This window comes from Melanostigma gelatinosum (assembly GCF_949748355.1).
Source record: "Melanostigma gelatinosum genome assembly, chromosome: 8".
Taxonomy (NCBI): domain Eukaryota; kingdom Metazoa; phylum Chordata; class Actinopteri; order Perciformes; family Zoarcidae; genus Melanostigma; species Melanostigma gelatinosum.
The window spans coordinates 22919175-22938983 of NC_136641.1; the positions used below are offsets into that span (position 1 = coordinate 22919175).

General features: G+C 41.8%; 3 protein-coding genes across 4 annotated transcripts in view; 2 read left to right on the forward strand and 1 right to left on the reverse strand.

Annotated features, from left to right (window-relative positions):
• Nucleotides 1-505: 505 nt before the first annotated feature.
• On the reverse strand, nucleotides 506-4312 carry LOC306781603 (uncharacterized protein). Its single transcript, XM_079274532.1, has 4 exons — nucleotides 3828-4312; nucleotides 1617-1822; nucleotides 1051-1165; nucleotides 506-688 (listed from the first exon to the last, which is right to left on the reverse strand). The coding sequence occupies exons 1-4, from the start codon at nucleotides 4287-4289 to the stop codon at nucleotides 521-523; spliced, it is 951 nt and encodes a 316-aa protein (XP_079130658.1). The 5' UTR covers nucleotides 4290-4312; the 3' UTR covers nucleotides 506-520.
• Nucleotides 4313-7315: 3003 nt separating this feature from the next.
• Nucleotides 7316-12333, forward strand: timd4 (T cell immunoglobulin and mucin domain containing 4). Its single transcript, XM_079274274.1, has 8 exons — nucleotides 7316-7407; nucleotides 8103-8281; nucleotides 8801-8963; nucleotides 9036-9098; nucleotides 9431-9510; nucleotides 9858-9969; nucleotides 10109-10142; nucleotides 11143-12333. The coding sequence occupies exons 1-8, from the start codon at nucleotides 7338-7340 to the stop codon at nucleotides 11225-11227; spliced, it is 786 nt and encodes a 261-aa protein (XP_079130400.1). The 5' UTR covers nucleotides 7316-7337; the 3' UTR covers nucleotides 11228-12333.
• Nucleotides 12334-18148: 5815 nt separating this feature from the next.
• The window catches only part of LOC306781370 (acid-sensing ion channel 1-like), a gene marked incomplete at both ends in the record, with an annotated part of 32743 nt that continues 31082 nt past the window's right edge, over nucleotides 18149-19809 (forward strand). For both annotated transcript variants that reach the window (XM_079274198.1, XM_079274199.1), the window contains one exon: nucleotides 18149-18510. In XM_079274198.1, coding sequence (XP_079130324.1) covers nucleotides 18149-18510 — 362 coding nt within the window. The remainder of the gene's footprint in view (nucleotides 18511-19809) is intronic.

Here is a 19809-nt window from a genome sequence, read left to right on the forward strand (position 1 = left end):
TTATTTGTTTTATCGATTCTCTACCCTGACTTTGCTCCAAATCACCGGCATCAGACTAGCTACGATAAGGCCAACAACTTCCGGTCACGACAACCTTCAGAATAAAAGTCTCTCTTACGTGACTTCTGTTATTTGACCGTAGACATTGCTGTAGGAACAAGAACAGCGCATTGTGATTAATAAATAACAATAACACAGAGAATAACAGCAACGCTACAGTAACTATGAACAATAAATAAATAAACAAGTGCATAAATAAATATACGGGTGAAATTAAACAAAAGAAGTTTGCCGAAAAAAACTATTTTTCTCACATATATATTATTTCTTATTATATATATAGATATACATACAAATATATACAATAAACATATATATATAAATATATATATTATATATACATAATATTCCATAATTCATACACACCTACCTAAGTGAATAGTCTCACATTTCCTATAAAAAGAACAGTACAGACTCTGATTTCAATATATTTCTTTATTCTGTTGTATTTGACAGTTAATTATTGTGGGTCTTTCTCCAGTGGTGACGGATTGTCGGGCCACAATCTTTTAACAGCCTCTTCTGCTTCTGGGAAGTCTTCAAATCTCACACTGTGTATCAGTCCAACCTTTTCTGCTTCGCAGAACTTGAGGTTCTCTCTCAGTCGGTCAACATCAAAGTTCAGCACCTAATGCAGAAAAAGAACAAAATAAAATGACAGGAGGGTAATTTACTCATATTATATATTTACAGTGGAACTCAATAAATATTCTAAGACGACTGGTGAATATTTTCAGCAGGAATAAAACATTGAAGTTCTGAGAAAAGCTGTAAAAATAAAATCAAACTGACCCTTAAAATGTTTTGAGTCCGTCATCAATAAACTTCACCTTCTTTAAGTTTAAGTCTAAATGCATGTATCTGCCCAGAACCTGCAGATCCATTTGGGACATCCCGACTCAAGTGGATCCAGACAGATAAGAAGAAACAACAAAGACTAAAAAGAGGATGGGACTGTCTGTTAAGAGTAGGAAGAAGTGGAGAAAGTACCTGGTCGTCCACATGCAGAGCGACAGCGACATTATCCCACACATAAAACGGAGGAAAGTTATACACAGGCTCAGCTGCCAGCTGCTTTTCATCACGTCTCAGGACCAACTCATAGCTGACGAAAACAAACAGAGACAAAAAAACATTTGAAACCTTTTACGAATTTCATCTATCAGCCAAATATTACTGCAGCTCTGGAATCTATAGAGAGAGAGAGAGAGAACTGGAAACCAGAACATCCAGGTTCTGTAATAACAGTAGGACAGTCTAGTGTCTGTGGTTAGTTCAGTTTCTCTAATAACAGTAGGGTAGTTCAGTGTCTGTGGTTAGTTCAGGTTCTGTAATAACAGTAGGGTAGTTCAGTGTCTGTGATTAGTTCAGTGTCTGTAATAACAGTAGGACAGTTGAGTGTCTGTGGTTTGTCAGGTTCTGTAATAACAGTAGGACAGTCTAGTGTCTGTGGTTAGTTCAGTGTCTGTAATAACAGTAGGACAGTTGAGTGTCTGTGGTTAGTTCAGTGTCTGTAATAACAGTAGGATAGTTCAGTGTCTGTAGTTAATACTCACTTATGTGTCGCACACATGGCCTCAGACCTCCAGATGAAACAGCCATCTTTATAAGCACAGACAGCCTTTGGGTCGTCGGGCAGCAAAGGATATTCTGAGAACTTCTCCTGATTGGCCGGACTGTGGACCAGCACGGCATACATCACTTCCTGTTTGTACAGGTGGGTCGTATACATCCGCATGACGGGCAGCTCACCAGAGCAAATCTGTCGAAAATGAAAAAGGTTTTGATGGACGAGTGGCAAAGAGAAAGACACTGTAGAAAGAATCCACCAAAGGCATGTGGGAGACTCCAAGGTCAACTGGAAGAAGGTTCTTTGGTCTGATGAGACAAAAATTTAGCTTTTTGGCCATCAGACCAGATGCTATGTTTGGTGAACACCAAACACTGCACATCAGCACAAACGCACCATGGTGCACCGTGAAGCATGGTGGTTGCAGCATCGTGCTAATTTGCATATGAGGGACTGTAGATGCAAATTAGCTGAAGCCACAATCTGGTACAGTGCATCGAATGGAGACATTTATGTTTAAACTGTACATGGTCCCTTTTAAATAAATTGAATGAATAAATGCTCTGGGGATGCTTCTCAGCAGCAGGCCCTGGAAGGCTTGTAAAGGTAGAGGGGAACATGAATGTAGAACGATATCTCCAAATCTTGGAGGATAATCTGACTCAGTCTACAAGAGAACTACGACTTGGGAGAAGATTTATTCTCCAGCAAGACAACGAGCCCAAGCATACAGCACACGCTACACAGAATGGTTCAAAGACCACAAGGTGAATGTTCTGGAGTGGCCAAGTCAAAGCCCAGACCTCAATCCAATCGAAAATGTGTGGCTGGACTTGAGAAGAGCTGTTCACGCCTGATCCTTGAGTAACCTGACAGAGCTTGAGCTGTTTCGAAGAAGAATAGAGAAAAATCTTAGTGTCCCGATGTGCCAGCCTGAGTGAGACACATCCACACACACCCCCACACCCCCCCCCCCCCCCACACACACACACACACTCAGTGCTGTGCAGCCAAAGGTACATTTCATAAATACGGACCTGAAGGGGGTGAATACTTATGCAATCTTGACTTTACCTTATATATTTTTAATTAATTTACACTATTTTGTAAAAATCAGTTTTCACTTTGATATTAAAGAGGTTTTTTTTTGCAAATTCTTGTCAAAAAGCCAAATTATATTGACCATGATTTCATGTATAAAAGCAACAAAAGGATGAAACATCCAAGGGGGATGAATACTTATGTAAGGCACTGTATATTATTATGTAAGTGTATTATATATATAATTGTAATTATATATGTATATATAATTGTAATTGTATGTATATATATGTATGTACATATATATATGTACATACATATTGATGTACTCTTTGCTGACGAGGAAAACGCTACAGAGACGTCAATACCAGCGGCGAGTTTCAAAAAGACTCGCCGAGATCAGGCTGTTCTAGGCGTGCACCGTGAGCGCTGAGCCCCCGGTGCTGGCGGGGTTTACTGCCGAGATCAGGCAGTTCTAGGCGGGTAACATGAGCGCTGAGCCCCCGGTGCTGGTTTACTGCCGGTCCCGTTAGCAACACCTCACATCTCCGAAATCGTCGGAGCAGATTTTTAAGTCGGCTGAATCTTGACAAACCGACCACAGATTTGATGCTTAAACAACTAACTTCTCGCCTGATAACATCCTAAAATTACTTTCTGTGACTTAACAACAGTAGTATTTCGAAAGTTTCAACTTCCAGTTGTGTGTTTTCTCCTCCGCCATTGTTTCCTGTTGCTGGTGCAAAATGCATTCTGGGATATTTGGCTGTCCCAAGTACAGACAAGTCACCTCCGATGCATACCCGGTAAAATAGGCGGAGCCACATCCTGGCATTTGGTCCGTGCTTGGCTTGATGTGAACTTTGAAATGAAACCTACTTGAGCTGAGACTGATGCCGTTTCAAAAGTCCACAAGTTCACAAGTACAGAGAAGTACGCATATTGAGAAAGGCCCATAGTTTCGTTAGTGAGTAAGGTGCATAAACTAAGTCACAGTAGAAATGTACAAGCACAGGGAAAACTCTCCATTACATCAGATAACTGTGTTCAAAGACAATAATAATAAGAAATTCATATAGAATGTATTGATAGGATGTGTTTAGAACTCTTCTGGATAAGACCTTTTTGATCATGAGATGTTTGAGACCCTCTGTACCTGCTCGCTGTAGGCCTTCAGCACCTCTTCCAGGGGGAAGGTGAAGCGGTACGAGCCCAGCCTGGATGTCCTCTTGAAGGCCGGAGAGGTGGCGAACTTCCCCAGGAAGCTTCCCTGCCTCTGGGTCTTCTCCTCCTCCGTCAGGTCCGGGTAGTTGGTCTCCAGGAGCTTCCTCTCAGCTGACGTAATCTCTTCAGGTCCCATGTCCAGACTGTACCACAGCAGAGAGTCTTTGCCCAGGTTCTTGAAGCCCTCGTCCCTCCTGATGCCACATAATCCCGTTTTGTCCGTGTCGTGTTTCAGACGACACACATGGAACTCTGGATGAGGGTACGGCGGGATGTTTTCTTTGAAGAGGTATTGGTTCGTCAATCTTGGAGTCTCTTTCAAATCCTCCAGCTTCAAGTGCTGTTTTTTAGCTTCATGGAAGTTGTGTCCTCTCTTGTTGTTTTGGTGAATCATGATCAGGTGACACAAGTCTACCGGCTCACTGTCCTCTGACTTTTAGAGAAGTGAAGTCCTTTTATTTACAGCGGAAAATAAACCACACCCATTTCCTCCTACATGGTAGCACTCTGTACAAACTGTAATACTCACTACTATTTTACTGTGCCTGTTTTTTCAAAATAAAAGCCTCTCAGGTTTGACAGTTTGGTGGAGAAACAGAGACGTATGAGGGTAAAAAACTGAAATATTTGGTGCGAATGAGTCCTCTGCGTTTCTGCGAGTTCTCCACACAGCCAGGGTCAGTGTGTGTGTTTGTGTTGTCAAGAAGAGTTGAGCCCAACAGAGCTGCCTCGAAAACATGCATACACGATCAGGGGAAGGTCAGGATATAAAAAGCATATACTCAGAAATCAATAGTTAAAGTGTAATCGAAAGATAAAGTGTATGATCGTTACATAACAAATGTTTAATACATAGAGTGATTTAACAAATGTAAACCTGATAATAATAATAAGTGTATCTGAGTATAGTGCAGTCTGAGTGTAGAAAGTACGGAGAAAGAGGAAGTAAGCAGGGTGTTTGGTTCAAGGGATGGGGAAATAATGATGGTTGAGAAGAAAAGACACAAAGCACAATAATGATGAAGGATGAGATCAATAATCATTTTATAAGCAAATGTGTACTAAGTAGAGTGATTTAACAATTGTAATAAGTGTTTAACAAATGTCCTGTGTAACCGGAGCTGCGATAAAAGTGTTTTGTCAGGATGACTTGGCAGAAAATAGGAAAAGACTGTCGCAAGAGATGAGTCATAGAGGCATGATACAGGATGAAGCCTGGACATGTCCGGACATGTTCGAACCCAACGCCCTTTCCAGAGGGTGGGGTGGATGAGATCATGTATTGAACAGGAGGGGGCTGACAGCCCAAAAGTGTTATAAAAGAAGTGACTTGCAAACGGCAAACTGGGAATTCACGATGGGACGCCGACCGAGCCATCCATGGAGAAACACTGGACCTCGTTCGACAGCCGCGTCCGAGGACTTCGTCTCTGTTCACGGAAAGAAGACCGCCGTTCGTGGACAAAAATTGAAAGACGGAGAATCACCTCTCCCCCCTGCTCGCCTTTACCAACTGGACAACGGAGAAGACGCAGCAGCCCGAGAAAGACTTTGTACTGAGTTTTGAGGACAGTTGAACGGACTCTGCTGCAGAGCAGGAGGACCGAGGGTCTGGCCAGACCTTCGCTCCTAACAACTCCAAAATAACCTTTTCATCGCACCATTGAACATCCAGCTCCAACCGAGCCGTCTCGGCAACTAAAACTAATGAGTATAACCTGAGAAGAAAATTAAAGTAACGAATCAAGTGTAGTGACATTTTATGTGAGCTGTAGCTTTAACCCTTGCAAACTAACTAAATATAACCTGCAATAAATATCTAATCTGCATTTAAAGTAAATTTCTCAAGTGCATTCATTTGCTCAAGTAGTAAAAAGTTCCTCGTGGCAGTAAAAAGTTAAAGCCATTGTATGTCTAACAACTGAGTTCTGAAAGGTTATCCTAGAGACCGAATCCACTTAACAACCCCTTACGGTTTTAGAAAGAAGTAATCCTAGCCGTTAAAACCTAACCTGGCATTTACCAAGAGCACGGATCCATAAGAGGGAAGCTGCCATAACCGACGCGACTGGTAGGAGCGCCCGGGGTCAGGGTGGCCCCTCGACCGAGTGCACTCAGACCGGAGGAAGCAGGGTAGACGTCGGGAGTAACGGCAGTTAGAAGAGCCAGGCGAGTTCCCTCGCAAGAACACCAGCTCGACGATCTTTTAATAGAGAGCTGAGTCAGTAAGTAGCCCCGTATCGGGCCAGAAGTATCCCAGGATCTAACAGTGTGTGTGTTTGTGTGTTACAGATACAAAGTCTGTTTGTAGTCCAGTATTTCCCTCCAACAGTCTGTTCATGCTCCTAATTTCAGTTTCTCTTTTTATTCATCAGCAAAAAGACACACTTAATTTAAAACCTTAAAAGTCTAATGGATAAATATAAGGATAAGCTAAGTAGTCAACTGCAAACTAGGAAACATTTCTGTCCAAAAGCCTCTCAAAGTTACAGATGTAGTGCATGTTTTTGCACAACAAAATAGCATTCAAAATGCTTGATGGATTATTTACATTAGTACGTTTAGTTAGCTTACATTTGAAAACAAAACAACAACAGACAAGTTCTGGAAAAGTGTCGAGGCGATTGCGGCTGGACTCACATCCAACCAGCCTCTTAAACTTATACATCTACTTCCTGTGTAGTTCCACCATGCATTACTGCTACACTGGTTACAGGAAACGATCCAAACAAAGTTGTCATCTGGCGATAGCAGTGTGCTTTTCTACGCTGTGACAAGAGTGTGTGGAAGCGTTAAGTTTTACTCGTTTAGCGGCCAGCAAGTTAGCTAGCTACCATGCTAATCCCTCCATGCTTTAATGCTACACTGGTTACAGAAAATAAGCCCAACAGTTGGTGTACGGCCCCTCTGCCTTACGCTAGGAGACCACCTCGCTAAAAAGAGAGCTCCGGAGACTAGCCAGCTCTGGAGATGGTTGAGCCAGCGAGCTAAGTAGCAAGCTATGAAGATTGTCATGCCAGATGTTGGATCTGGAGATGGTTAAGCTAACCAGCTTACTAGCCAGCTCTGGAAATGCTAACTAAGTGGCCAGCTCTGGAGCTGGTCAAGCTAGCTAACTAACTAGGCCCCTATGGTTTATGTTAACTTTTCTTCAGTGGCATTGCCATCCTGGAGAGTGAGCGACTGTAGATAACATGTCATTGTGTTTATGAACAGAAACAGAACTGGACAGATCAAATATTTTCCAGGCTTCCTCCCACAAAAAATAGACACATTGAAATGAAACATTAATGACTTATTGAATGAATCAATGAAGACTTCATCATCGAGACGTCACACAAACACACAGTGTGTCTCTGGCCCTTCCCTCAGCTCCGTCACAGAGACGCACTGTGTTGTGGTTTAACTGGACAATGAACACACACACACACACACGCGCGCGATGGCCGCCGTCTCGACTCGCCCCTGTCGAATGCCTCAGACCTTCATCATCTTCCTCTTCGTCCTGTCAGGTGAAACAAACTGCTGACATCACAACACAACAGTGGTGGAGTGTAACTAAGTATATTTACTCTACTTAATTACAAATTTGAGGTACTTGTACTTTGCTTGAGTCTTTTCTTTTCATGCTACATCTACTCCATTACATCTCAGAGGGAAATGTTGTATTTTTTACTGCACTGTATTTATTTTTATTAGATTTTTGCACGTCATTATGACGTCATTCCTCAATGTTTACTGTAACGGTGTAACAGAGTATTTTTACTGTATGACATTAGTACTTTTACTGGAACAGAGTATTTTGAAAGTGTGTTATTAGTTATTTTACTGTAACCATGTATTTTTACTGTTTAACATCATTCATTTTACTGTAAAAGAGTATTCGTAATGTGCAGCGTTAGTACTTTTACTGTAACAAAGCACTTTTACTCTGTGGTAATTGTACTTTTAAAAATTATATCAGTGCTTCTTCCACCACTGCTGTTATAACAAACGGGACGTTTACTGCTTGTATATAAATATAAAGTGAATATATTTACTGCTTGAATATAAATATGAAGTGAATATATTTACTGCTTGAATATAAATATATGGTGAATGTATTTACTGCTTGTATATAAATATAAAGTGAATATATTTACTGCTTGAATATAAATATAAAGTTAATATTTCCATCGTTCACACTGTGTGTATGTTTGTGCTGCAGGCGGACATTTTTCGTCTGTTTGCGGCTTTAAAGTGGCGGAAGGGGGCGTGGCCTCTCTGTCCTGTCAGTACTCTGTGAAGCGTTTCGGTCTGAGTCGGGTCTGCTGGGGCCGCGGCTGCGGGACCTTCTGGTGCAACAACATCCTGGTGCAGACCGACGAGCACGGCGTCGTCTCGAAGGTCAGGAGAACCAACAGATCCAGGGGGCGACTTCTCTGGTTGTATAGAAGTCTATGAGAAAATGACTCTACTTCTCTCTTGATTTATTACCTCAGTAAACATTGTAAACACGAGTTTATGGTCTCAATCTCTAGTTTCACGTATTCTTCAATACAGCATGATGTTCATTTGGTACATTATGGTCCATTTTAGAGTCAAACAGACCATAAAGCAGGGGATGCTTTAGGGCGGGGCTACACAGTGATTGACAGGTCTCTACCAGAGAAGTATACGGCGTCTCTACGTCACTCCTCCTCAGTCCAGATATGGTCACTTCCTGTTCACTGCTTCACTTAAAACAACACGGCGAACTTAAGGCTTCAACACGTCAGTCCACAAACCAATGAGTGACGACGACGTCCACTTCTTATATACGGTCTGTGGTTCACACCCAAGAGTGGACCCAGTTTTAATGATCCTGGATCATCAAAGTGAGGATGATCTAACACTGACCACCCCCCCCCCCCCCCGATGCTGCAGGTGGCGGAACGTTACCGGCTGACGGGGGACGTCCTGGACGGACAGATGGACCTGGACATCCTGAACGTGAGGCGGAAGGATAGCGGGCCGTACTGCTGCAGGGTGGACGTGGATGGGATCTTCAACGACAAGAAGGTGATCATGAACCTGAGAGTGGTCAAAGGTGAGTTTGTCCTCCATTACTGAACATTGAAAGTGTATTAGGAAGTATTAATCTGTTCTTTTTCCTCATCAGCTCCGGTCACCAGTTCTCCTCCTCCAACGACCAGTCGAGTCACGGAGCCGTCGGCCTCCACAGGTGAGCCACAGATCTGCCTGCTGGTCCCAGAGACCCCGAACGTTCCACCGTAGAAATATGATCAGAGGAGAACGGACATTTCCCATTCAAATCAATACAGCAAGATGGTCAGAGCGGCGGCCATTTTTGATGTGAATGTTGCAACGGTGACGGTCGTACCGGGCTAACTTTTGTACACATTTTAAACCGACTTACAATTCTCACTGAGTGTAAATCAAACTTTGATTGCTTGGAGAGCTCTTTAGATAAGTTGCAGATTCACTGAGTTTCCGTCCACTCAGCGGTAATAAAAGCACAAATCGTGAGTTTATTTTGCGTCTATCTCGATGCAGTAAACTGGAAAACGCTGTTGTCGTCTCAGCTGGACCTTCTGAGGAGGAACTCCACCCTGCTGCGCTCCGACACAGTCACAGTGAGTAACCACGACACCCCCCCCCCCCCCCCCCCCCCCCACCGTGTGTCTCTAGTGTCCACCAGTGGGCGACTCCTCTGGTTGTATCGAAGTCTATGAGAAAATTACTCTACTTCTCTCTTGATTTATTACCTTACCTAACCATTAACATGAGTTTATGGTCTCAATCTCAAGTCTTCTTCAATACAGCATGATGTTCATTTAGCAAATTTTCCCATTTTTACTTTTACAGCATCTTGCTCTCCTGATGGCTTTAAATCTTATTCATCATATTGGACATAAATAGCATCACATTTGTAGTTTGATATTTAAGGAACTTTAAATTCTCTCTCTCTCTCTTCTGCCAGGTGGAGGACTCTCTGCCGTCTCTCTCTCTCCAGATCAACGTTCCCGTCCTCTCTCTCTCCCTCAGTGTGTTGTTCATCTTGGGGGCGGTTTTCCTCTTCCTGGCCTTCAAACGTACGTTTTCTCTTCCGTTCCTTCAGTGGAAGTCTCCACACCACGAGATTTATACAAAATAACAAAGAATATTTGTTATTTATGTGCTTTTGTTTCAAACGAAATATGAAACACACTCAGATCTCGTTTCCTTCTCCAGGTGGAATATACAGACGAGCCTTAGAAACCGGATGGTGAGTTAAACACGAGCTGTTAAATACCGCCATCTTACATGTTGGCGAGGTAATGACAAGCGATGCATTGTGGGAAAGTTTAGGAGCATCGCAGCAAAAAGTCGACCAAGACAGTGAGACTAACGGAAAGGAGACGGGGAAAGATTTAAGAAGTTAAAGAAGCAAAAAGTATTCAGATATTTTACTGAAAAAGGTCCAATGTGTGAGATTTTTGTTTTTAACAAATTAAAAGAATGAATGACCAGTATTACCAGAATGTGAAGAGGTGATCACTCTGCAAGTGTGCGGGAAGACCCGACCCTGTACTCTGTCTCTGATTGGCTATAGGCCGCTAACCGCTAACGTTAGCCTAGCGATGATGCTAACCGGAGCTTCAGCATGACTCAACGACGGCAGCTCGAGTTTTTGTTCTCGTAGTCCGAAGGACGGTGTCTCGGTCCGAACAACGGTATTTTTTTTTTATGATATTTTTTATTTATCAATTTCGTATCTTAGCATTTAATTCACTTCTGATCATATTTGAGGCAACAAATCAACCGCATAGATTTCAAATATTGGCAGTTTTACAAAAAATACATATTTCTGAAATTATAATTATCGTTAAAATGGTGGCCTCTGATGAATCCCAAAATATGGGAATATATATAATAACAATACATACAATAATAATAATACCTATTATTGGAATAGGTATAATATTAATAATAATACATATAATATTAATAACAATACATAAAATAATAATACTTACAATAATAATAATACTTATGCTTGGAATAGGTATAATTATAATACTAATAATAATAATACATATGATACATATAATAATAATACATATAATAATAATACTAATAATACATATGATACATATAATAATAATACATATAATAATAATAATAATACATATAATAATAATATTTATGATAACAATAATACTTATTCTCGGTCAATGTTTGTTGAAGTGCCACTATGTGACAGAACCTCTGACTCTCTCCTCCAGCTTCTCCTCTGAAGAGCCTCCTCACATCATCTATGAGATCCGGATGAGGAGACCAGTCCAGGAGAACATCTACACTCTGGACTAGAGAGCCTCGGAGACACAAAACACGGGGAGCGCTTCATTTAAATTACGTTCAACAAATCAAACGCTCTCATCCGACCTGTGTTTTATTCAGTGATTGAAATCATCACCATCAGCTGCACGTTAACATCTTTATTTCACTCTATAAGCAGCAGGAGAAAAGAAATGTTACAAAAACCTTTCTGACTGATTTGTAAAATGAAACATGAAACAAAAGCTCAGCATCAGAACCGACCTGAAACCATCTCTTAATATGAGAAATCCTTTAACAATAGTAAAACCACAAAGTCACAATTGTTACAAGTTAAGTTAAGTGAGAGTAGTATTAGCATCAAAATACCAAAAGTACTCATATATTTTATCATTGATGAGAAACATTGTGTACGTTTTCAAGGTGAATGCGTCATTTTTGAGAGCAAAATTTAAAAGAATTTATCCTCTTTTGTTTTAGAAGTGCTGGAATGTCACTAATGGCAACGGAGGAGTGGCCTAAAGCCACGTCCACACTACTACGTTTCCATTTATGGACGCATGATTTGCTACGTCCACACTGAGCGTCCACACTATATGCCGGCGTTTTCGAGCACCGAAAACGGAGGAGTTTGGAAACGATGGTGCCCACACCCGCGTTCGCTACTTGATTGGTTCTTAACAGTCACGACGTGTCCTTCCCTGATCCGTCACGCACATATCACGTGACCCTTTCCCGGAGGAAACCAAACAGCCAGGGCTACCAGTGATTCATTTCAACATGGATAACGAATCTCAAGCATTACTTGCATACTTGAGTACATTTACTCTCGTACTTAAGTATAATTTTGAAGTACTTGTAGCCTACTTTACGTGAGTATTTCCAGTATATGTAACTTCTTCAAATCAACTAATAAACTATGATGTATTATTAAGCAGCATACAGCCTAAATATTCTGTGTATAAAGTAGTTAAAACTAGTTCCAGCTTTATTAATGTCTTCTTACTTTAATGTTGCAGCTGGTGAAGATGGAGATGGTTTTAATGACTTTATTTATTGCTTTTAGTTTAATCTATAATACATGATCATTTTTACTTTATTTAGTTTTAATATGAAATCTGAAAATGTATTAAAGTTATTCAATAAATACTCAAGTAAAGTGGAAATGTATCGAGTTTGTTTTCATCTATCTTGTGACGACCCTCTCTGCCTGTTCGTTTGGCTGCCTTCCTTGCAAGGCAAGGCAAGGCAAGTTTATTTGTACAGCACATTTCAACAACAAGGTAATTCAAAGTGCTTCACATAAAACCATTAAAAGCATCAAAACATAAGGCAAAAGAAAAGGAGATTTAAAAACAATTAAGAACATTCATTGCATTAAAACATATTTTTTTTAAACAGTGTAAGAAATAAAATACAGCAGTAAAATGCAGAAATGCAGGAAATTGATCAATATATTAATTGAATGTGGTTCAATTAAAGGCAGCAGGAAACAGAAAGGTCTTCAATCTTGATTTAAATGAGCTGAGGGTCTCAGCAGACCTGCAGCTTTCTGGGACTTTGTTCCAGATATGTGGAGCAGAACAACTGAACGCTGCTTCTCCATGTTTAGTTCTGACTCTGGGAACAGAAAGTAGACCGGTCCCAGACGACCTGAGGGGTCGGGATGGTTCGTAAGGTAGCAGCAGATCAGAGATGTATTTTGGCCCTAAACCATTCAGTGCTTTGTAAACCAACAGCAGGATTTTAAAGTCAATTCTTTGTTGGACAGGAAGCCAGTGCAAAGACCTCAGAACTGGAGTGATGTGATCCACCCTCCTGGTCTTAGTGAGGACTCGAGCTGCAGCGTTCTGAATCAGCTGCAGCTTTCTGACGGACTTCTTACAGAGACCTGTAAACACACCGTTACAGTAGTCCAGTCTGCTGAAGATAAATGCGTGAGATGCCTCAGCAGCTACCGACACTGGAGGGTTTGTTAGCCTGTCGACGGTAGCAAATAAGGCGCGTGTATTGTTCTTGTTTTTGGTTATGATGTCAGAGAAGAATGACTGCCTTGCATTTCTAAGTTCCAAAGTTGCAGGTGTGGAGGTGGGTGTGGCAGAGGGTCGTCAGGCAGAGTGGAAGCACCTGAGGCCATAAGCAACACTGGCCCTGTGTGCCAGAGCACCCAGTATAAAAACCCTCTGGATTCTCAGTTGGTCTCTCGCTCCTTCCTGAGACACCCACTTTGGTTTGGTTCTACACAATACAACACTGCATATACACTTTACACGCACCCACTCACTTACTCTGCTGAAATGACTGACTTTACATGTCACTGTTAGTTTATGTTTGTCTTTTATATTACTTTAAACTTAATAAATAATTAATCAACTGCTTCATTGAATGCGTCTCCCTTTTTTGTCATGGCCGTTCGGCCCGGTTTGTGACAATATCCACTCCTGAGATACTAGAAGTAATACTTCTTCAGTATGGTTTCATTAGCTCAGAGCTTTTTTCTTATTATAAATATTAAAATTATAAATATTTTTTGGAGGAAATACATCCCAAGACTGCAGTATTATGAGTCATATCTAAAGATTGTACTGACTGAGTCGTGCCTGTAGTTTTTGATGTTCAGTATAAACATTGTTTAAAGTTAGTCCTACCATGTGGAGGTCGTAGCGGGTCTTCAGGGTTCTTAATAGCCGTAAATATCTCAGTAACCTAAAGAAGAAAACAGAAAAACATTCAGCGGTGCAGCTTCTGTCACCAGCCTCTGAAGCAGGGCCCCAGCAGCCCTCATGTGCACAGCAACATCTACTGCATACAAGGACCAGGACACGGTGACAGAGAAGACCTGGGGAGACTTCACACAGTCTGACTGTTATGAGGCTGAGAGGGAAAGATGGATCGCAGAGAGGAACTGACCACTAACTCACCAAACTAATATAACTAGTATAAATATGATTATTACATTAGAATAAATACTATAATTTACCGTAATTTACCAACTATAGAGCGCACCTATATATAGGCCGCACCTGCAAATTTTTTAAAGAAAAAAGAAATTGTACATAAATAAGCCGCACTTGTCTACAAGCCACAGGTGTCCCCGTTGAAACATGAGATATTAACGCGGCAAGATGTTACAGGAAAGATTTTTTTAAACTTTTAATTAAATAAATTCCGGTAACATCCACAGCTTTTGTCATCTTTTTGCAGCGAGTCAGTTCTTCATGCTGCCGTCTCCAGTGTCTCACCATCGATTCATTGATGCCGAGCGTACGTGCAGCAGCTCTATTTCCTTCTTTGACAGCCAGACGGATCACTTTTAACTTGAAAGCCGCATCATATGCATTTCTTCGTGTCTTTTCCATGATGAGGGTGCGTGCACGAAGCGCAAAATGGCTGATCTGAAACGTAACGGGAGACACCTGGGCCAGTGGCCAGGATAAGGCGCCGCCTTCCTGGCAACATGGGTCTCTCTCCTATCACCCCGTGGAGGAGCGAGGACGGCTCGCGCCAAGCACCATTTTTGTCGCTGGATAATTTGTAAGAGCTCATTCACGTTGTATCTGCTTCGTAGCTCTCACAGTGTTTTCTGGAGATTAAAAAAAAAAACAATATGTGTTTCCGCCCGGTTTCGAACCGGGGACCTTTCGCGTGTGAGGCGAACGTGATAACCACTACACTACGGAAACGCTGTGAAAGTGATGCGTTCAAGAACCGATTATAAACTATCTAGTTTATTTAACATTCAGACACCGTTAACGATGTGCACGCAGAAACCATCTTAACTATTCGCTACAAATATAGTTTGATAAGATTGATAAAAAGCAAGTTTCTCTTTGCAGGTTTCTGTCTCTGGGGAGTTTCCGGGCTCAAGCTTCGCCCACTTGCGAGGCGTTAATGGAACATCTGTAAATTGGGACTACAGAAAATAATCTTGGTTACATGCTGAATGTACTTAATACAGTTAAGAAAATAAATAAAGTCACTGACTACAGCGTGCCAATGTACTCAACGAAGGTGTTAAATACTGGGTAGTGTATCCAAACATGCTACTGGACAACCCAATGATTTATTTGAATTTTAGCTCGTTGTTTTTTCGCCATTAATATATCTTGACTTCTTTTGAAAATCAAAAACTGTTTCCGCCCGGTCTCGAACCGGGGACCTTTCGCGTGTTAGGCGAACGTGATAACCACTACACTACGGAAACTCGGTGTTGATGGGTTCAACACCGAGTTTGATATCCTGTACCGCAGACAGACAGTACTACCTCTGTTGGGCCGTGTATTGCGACAGACCTCAGTCGTAATGACTTCATGAACTTATTCAATGATAAGATTATAACCATGTTCCGCAGTGTTTCAAAGTAGATGTAATGAATCCTCTTCTTAAGAAACGTCTCACGGTTTCAGCAGCGGAGCTTAACTCTCTTAGCGTTCTCCATTCATTCTCTATGGTAGTTTTCAGCACTACGGGTGTAATATATATTCTGGCCACAGACGGGATTTTGGGGACGCTGTTACTCACTTAAACGAGACCTCGTTTCAGACAGCAGAATACAAACCAGACCTGAAGTCAACTATATGTCAAACTAGAAAAACATCTCAGAGGTACATATTGTACTTTTTACTGTGTACTTCTTTTGTTTTCGACCCTAGATCTGTGATAATAAAACACTTTATTGAGCTGTCACTCAAAGGTGGAAAAACTACAAATACAGTAATACAAAGATAAATAATATGCAGGTTGTATCAGACGTGATGACAAAACCTGCAACAACCTTCCAGGTTGCTGAAAACCGCCACATTCCCAGAATAAGTCTGACCTTAGTTATTTCATTTTTTAAAAGTTCATGTTTGGCATTTGGCTCTAAACAAAGAGCAGTGGGGATCCATACTAAGTGCGAGCTTCAAACGTGGGTAAGGACCGCTGTTGAATACTTAAACTTCCAACTCGTATTTGGATTCGACAACAAAAAGTATCTTTTGGCTTCTGCAGTATTATTACCACAGTTTGTTACTCCACAGCCGTGGTTGAGGATGTATACAGATCACTTACTATATGTATAAATACAGAACTTGAGCAAATGACTTGGTCACAGTCGCATCTCAAAAAACCGTACATCTTTGGTTTGCTTAAGCTTCATTAATATTTTGAATTGAATAAACATCTCTGCATTAGTTATAGCTGTTTATACTGGATCTTTAGATACGATTATAAGAACTGCTCCAGGGCACAGTTGCAAATGTAGCAGGACCTTTAATGTCAAAGATAAGATATTTCATGTTGACGCATTTAAGGTGGGTGATGCATCTTTCATGACATGTAATAAATATTTTGTAATACTAACAAAGCTTGATTCAGCCTTGCTGCACAGTCAGACCCATTTTTCACGCCAGTATCCAGCCGGGGACTAAATGTCATTGTTTATTCATGGTCCAATCTAAAAATGATTTTCCTTTTGTGGTGCCTGATGATGGCTTTGTCTCGGAGAGTAGCTGTTCAGATCACACACACACACACACACACTCACAGTTCTGTGAGTGTGTTGAGTCCTTGGTATTTGAGTTTTATTTCATGTCTTTCTATATTGGCTGCAGGGAAGTGTTGCTCTCCCTCCATCTCTCCCTGTTGGCATACGTTGACACAGTCTGTTTTACTCTGAGTTGCCAGATTTGTCCGGGTCCGCCGGTCTCAGTGGCCGGGTATAGTGGTCACTCCGGCTGTATGTGGTTAAAGGGGCACTGCACCAGTTTTACACTCAAAGTTCAGTCTAATTGTCCTGTCAGGAGCAGCCTGTTGAACCGATGGCTCCTGAAATGCAACTTCTTCTTCAGAAAGACGAGGTGAACGAAATACTAAATGAGAGACTGCACAGAAGAACAGAGGCCAGTGGCCTGATGCCCTTTTGCTGAAAGACGTCAGGATATTTGAGGCCTCTGCAGCTTCGATTTTGCCCTTTCTCAGTTTAATCCATCTCTCATGACACCCCTAATTTTATGGAAGGCCTGATACTAAATTGCAGTTATTTCCCTTTAATGCACCTATTGCTCAAATTCCTTCCACTTGGTGCTCTCTGTCTCTCTCCCTCTCTCTCTCTCTCTCTCTCTCTCTCTCTCTCTCTCTCTCTCTCTCTCTACTCGGGCTGCGGTTAAGCTGTGAAACTACAGTAACTCGCAGGTGAACAGCAGCGCGTCAGTCCACCCTCCTCTCCTCTCCCGTCCACTGCCGCTGCTGCCAGGCAGGCAGACACAAACACGAGCGGAGGAAAAAAAAGCTCACGACTCTCCACCGACCAGAATAAGCAACCGCCTTGACTCCCAAACACGTTGTTTTCTCTCTTCCTAATTCTCCTGACTGGACCCGAGAATCTGCGGATTTGAAAGGACACGCGTAAAGGGCAGCTACAGAGGAACTCTTAATAAATGAGCCGGAGTGTCAAAAAGGATTCTTTCTCTTTGTCTCCGGGTCTCCTCTTGTTGGCGTGGAGCAATGATGCGTGCTTCACTGGACTCGACCAGCGAATTCGCAGGCTGATGAAACACTTTGTCAATCCTCTTTTTCTTTCTTTGCTTTACTGCACCCCATTGAGAAACCTGCAAACCATCACAGTAGCGCAGCAGTGATCGATCTTCCTCTTGACATTTGGGTTGTGCGTGCTTTCCAATCGCCCTGCTCTCGTGAAATGCTTCTGCTCGCAATTCCCGCCCGTCTGACTTTTGTTTTTTTATAAAAGCGTGGCGGATGATCAAAATGTTTCTCCATCTGTCTGCGTGAGGGATGGCGAGCAAACCGCGCCAAGTCCAAGAGTGGTTATCTTCACGTTCGCACATGTTCGGATGGATAATGACAGCGTATGCCACAGGTGAATGAATATCGGCTCGGTTTCTCTCAGCAGCGAGTGTTTAGAAGCTGTTTTTGTGACTCTGGCATTCAGATCGAGCTTGTTGCACGGTGACGATGGATCTCAAAGTGGAAACCGAAGAAATGGACACAAATCAACCTCCACCCATCGAAGTTTTTGCGCACAGCTCGACTCTGCACGGGATCTCTCACATTTTTACATACGAGCGGTTCTGCGTCAAACGCTGCCTGTGGGTCGTGTTCTTCTTGGGGTCTCTGACCTTCTTTCTGTTCGTGTGCGTGGACCGGATCCACTTCTACCTCGAGTACCCGCACGTCACCAAACTGGATGAGGTCACGACACCGATCATGACGTTCCCCGCGGTCACCTTTTGCAACCTGAACGCGTTTCGGTTCAGCCGGGTGTCGCGCAATGACCTGTACCACGCAGGGGAGCTGCTGGCCCTGCTCAACCAGAGGTACGACCACTTCAAAAGTGTCTACATTATACTGTGTGTTCTTTGTTCTCTGTATGTTGGTTTCCCTTCATATCAAATCATTTCTTCAACCCTCTACCCTTTCCCCCTGTTATTGTGAATACATAAGTTCGTTTCATATTGCAAATATCAGTAGTGGAATGTAACTTACTCAAGTACTGTACTTAAGTTCAAACTTCAGGTACATTTGCTGTGGTTCCATTTTTTTTGCCACTTAGTCCACTACAGTTCAGAAGGAAATATTGAACTTTTTTCACCACTATCAGATGTATTTGACAGCTATACGAGATACTTTGCAAGATTTAGACACAAAACCGACAATGTTCTTGTAAAATACTACTCATGTATCTGTCGACCAGCTAGTAAAATGCTGCTTACACATAACTGCATAAGCAATAACACTTTTCTGCATTTTCATTATTTATGTACATTTTCCTGATGATTCTTGAATACTTTAAAGTTATATTTCCAATGCAGGACTTTTACTTGTAAAGGAGTGTTTTGTATTTCTACTTTTACCTGAAGCTAGGTACGGTCATTTTAAAACGCATCTTTTGTTAAACTTGTTGATATTGTGAGTAAATCATGGTCTTTTTTACTCTAAATGGACCGTAATTGACTCAATCAACATCATGCTGTATTGAAGAATACTTTAAACTTGTGATTTTGACCATAAACTCATGTTTAAGATGTTTTCTGAGGTAATAAATCAAGTGAGAAGTATAGAGTCATTTTCTCATAGACTTTTATACAATCTGACTTCTTTTTTAAACCAGAGGAGTCGCCCCCTGCTGGTCAGGAGAGAGAATGCACGTTTTAAGACACTTCCTCATTGGCTTCGCTCGGCAGAACCGGAGGTTGCCGTCTGGTTTCAGAATGACCGTAAATGATCTCTGAACCTTGAACCTTCGAGCTACTTTCATTGGAAAAGAGTTGGCAACACTAGGTTGTTTTTTTTAGTGGATACGTTTTTTAAATCTAGCGTACTCGTGTTGGTTTCTTCAATGTTACCTTCCCAAGCCTTAGGTAAACGATCTGAATATGAATAATTGTGTCACGCTCTAATGGTTTCTACCTTCTTGAGTCACTCAGTGCTTGTCAGGCTTGAATTTACTGAGGCGCTATAATCGGAGAACGGCAGCCGTCTTGTCGGTGCAGCTGAGGGCTCCGGATGCTGGAGCTGGCAACCACATATGCACATGAGGAAAAGAAGCAGAGAGTCAGCTTCCTTTGATTACAAGTGAAATGACAGATGATCTGGGTATCTTTGTCAGTTATGCA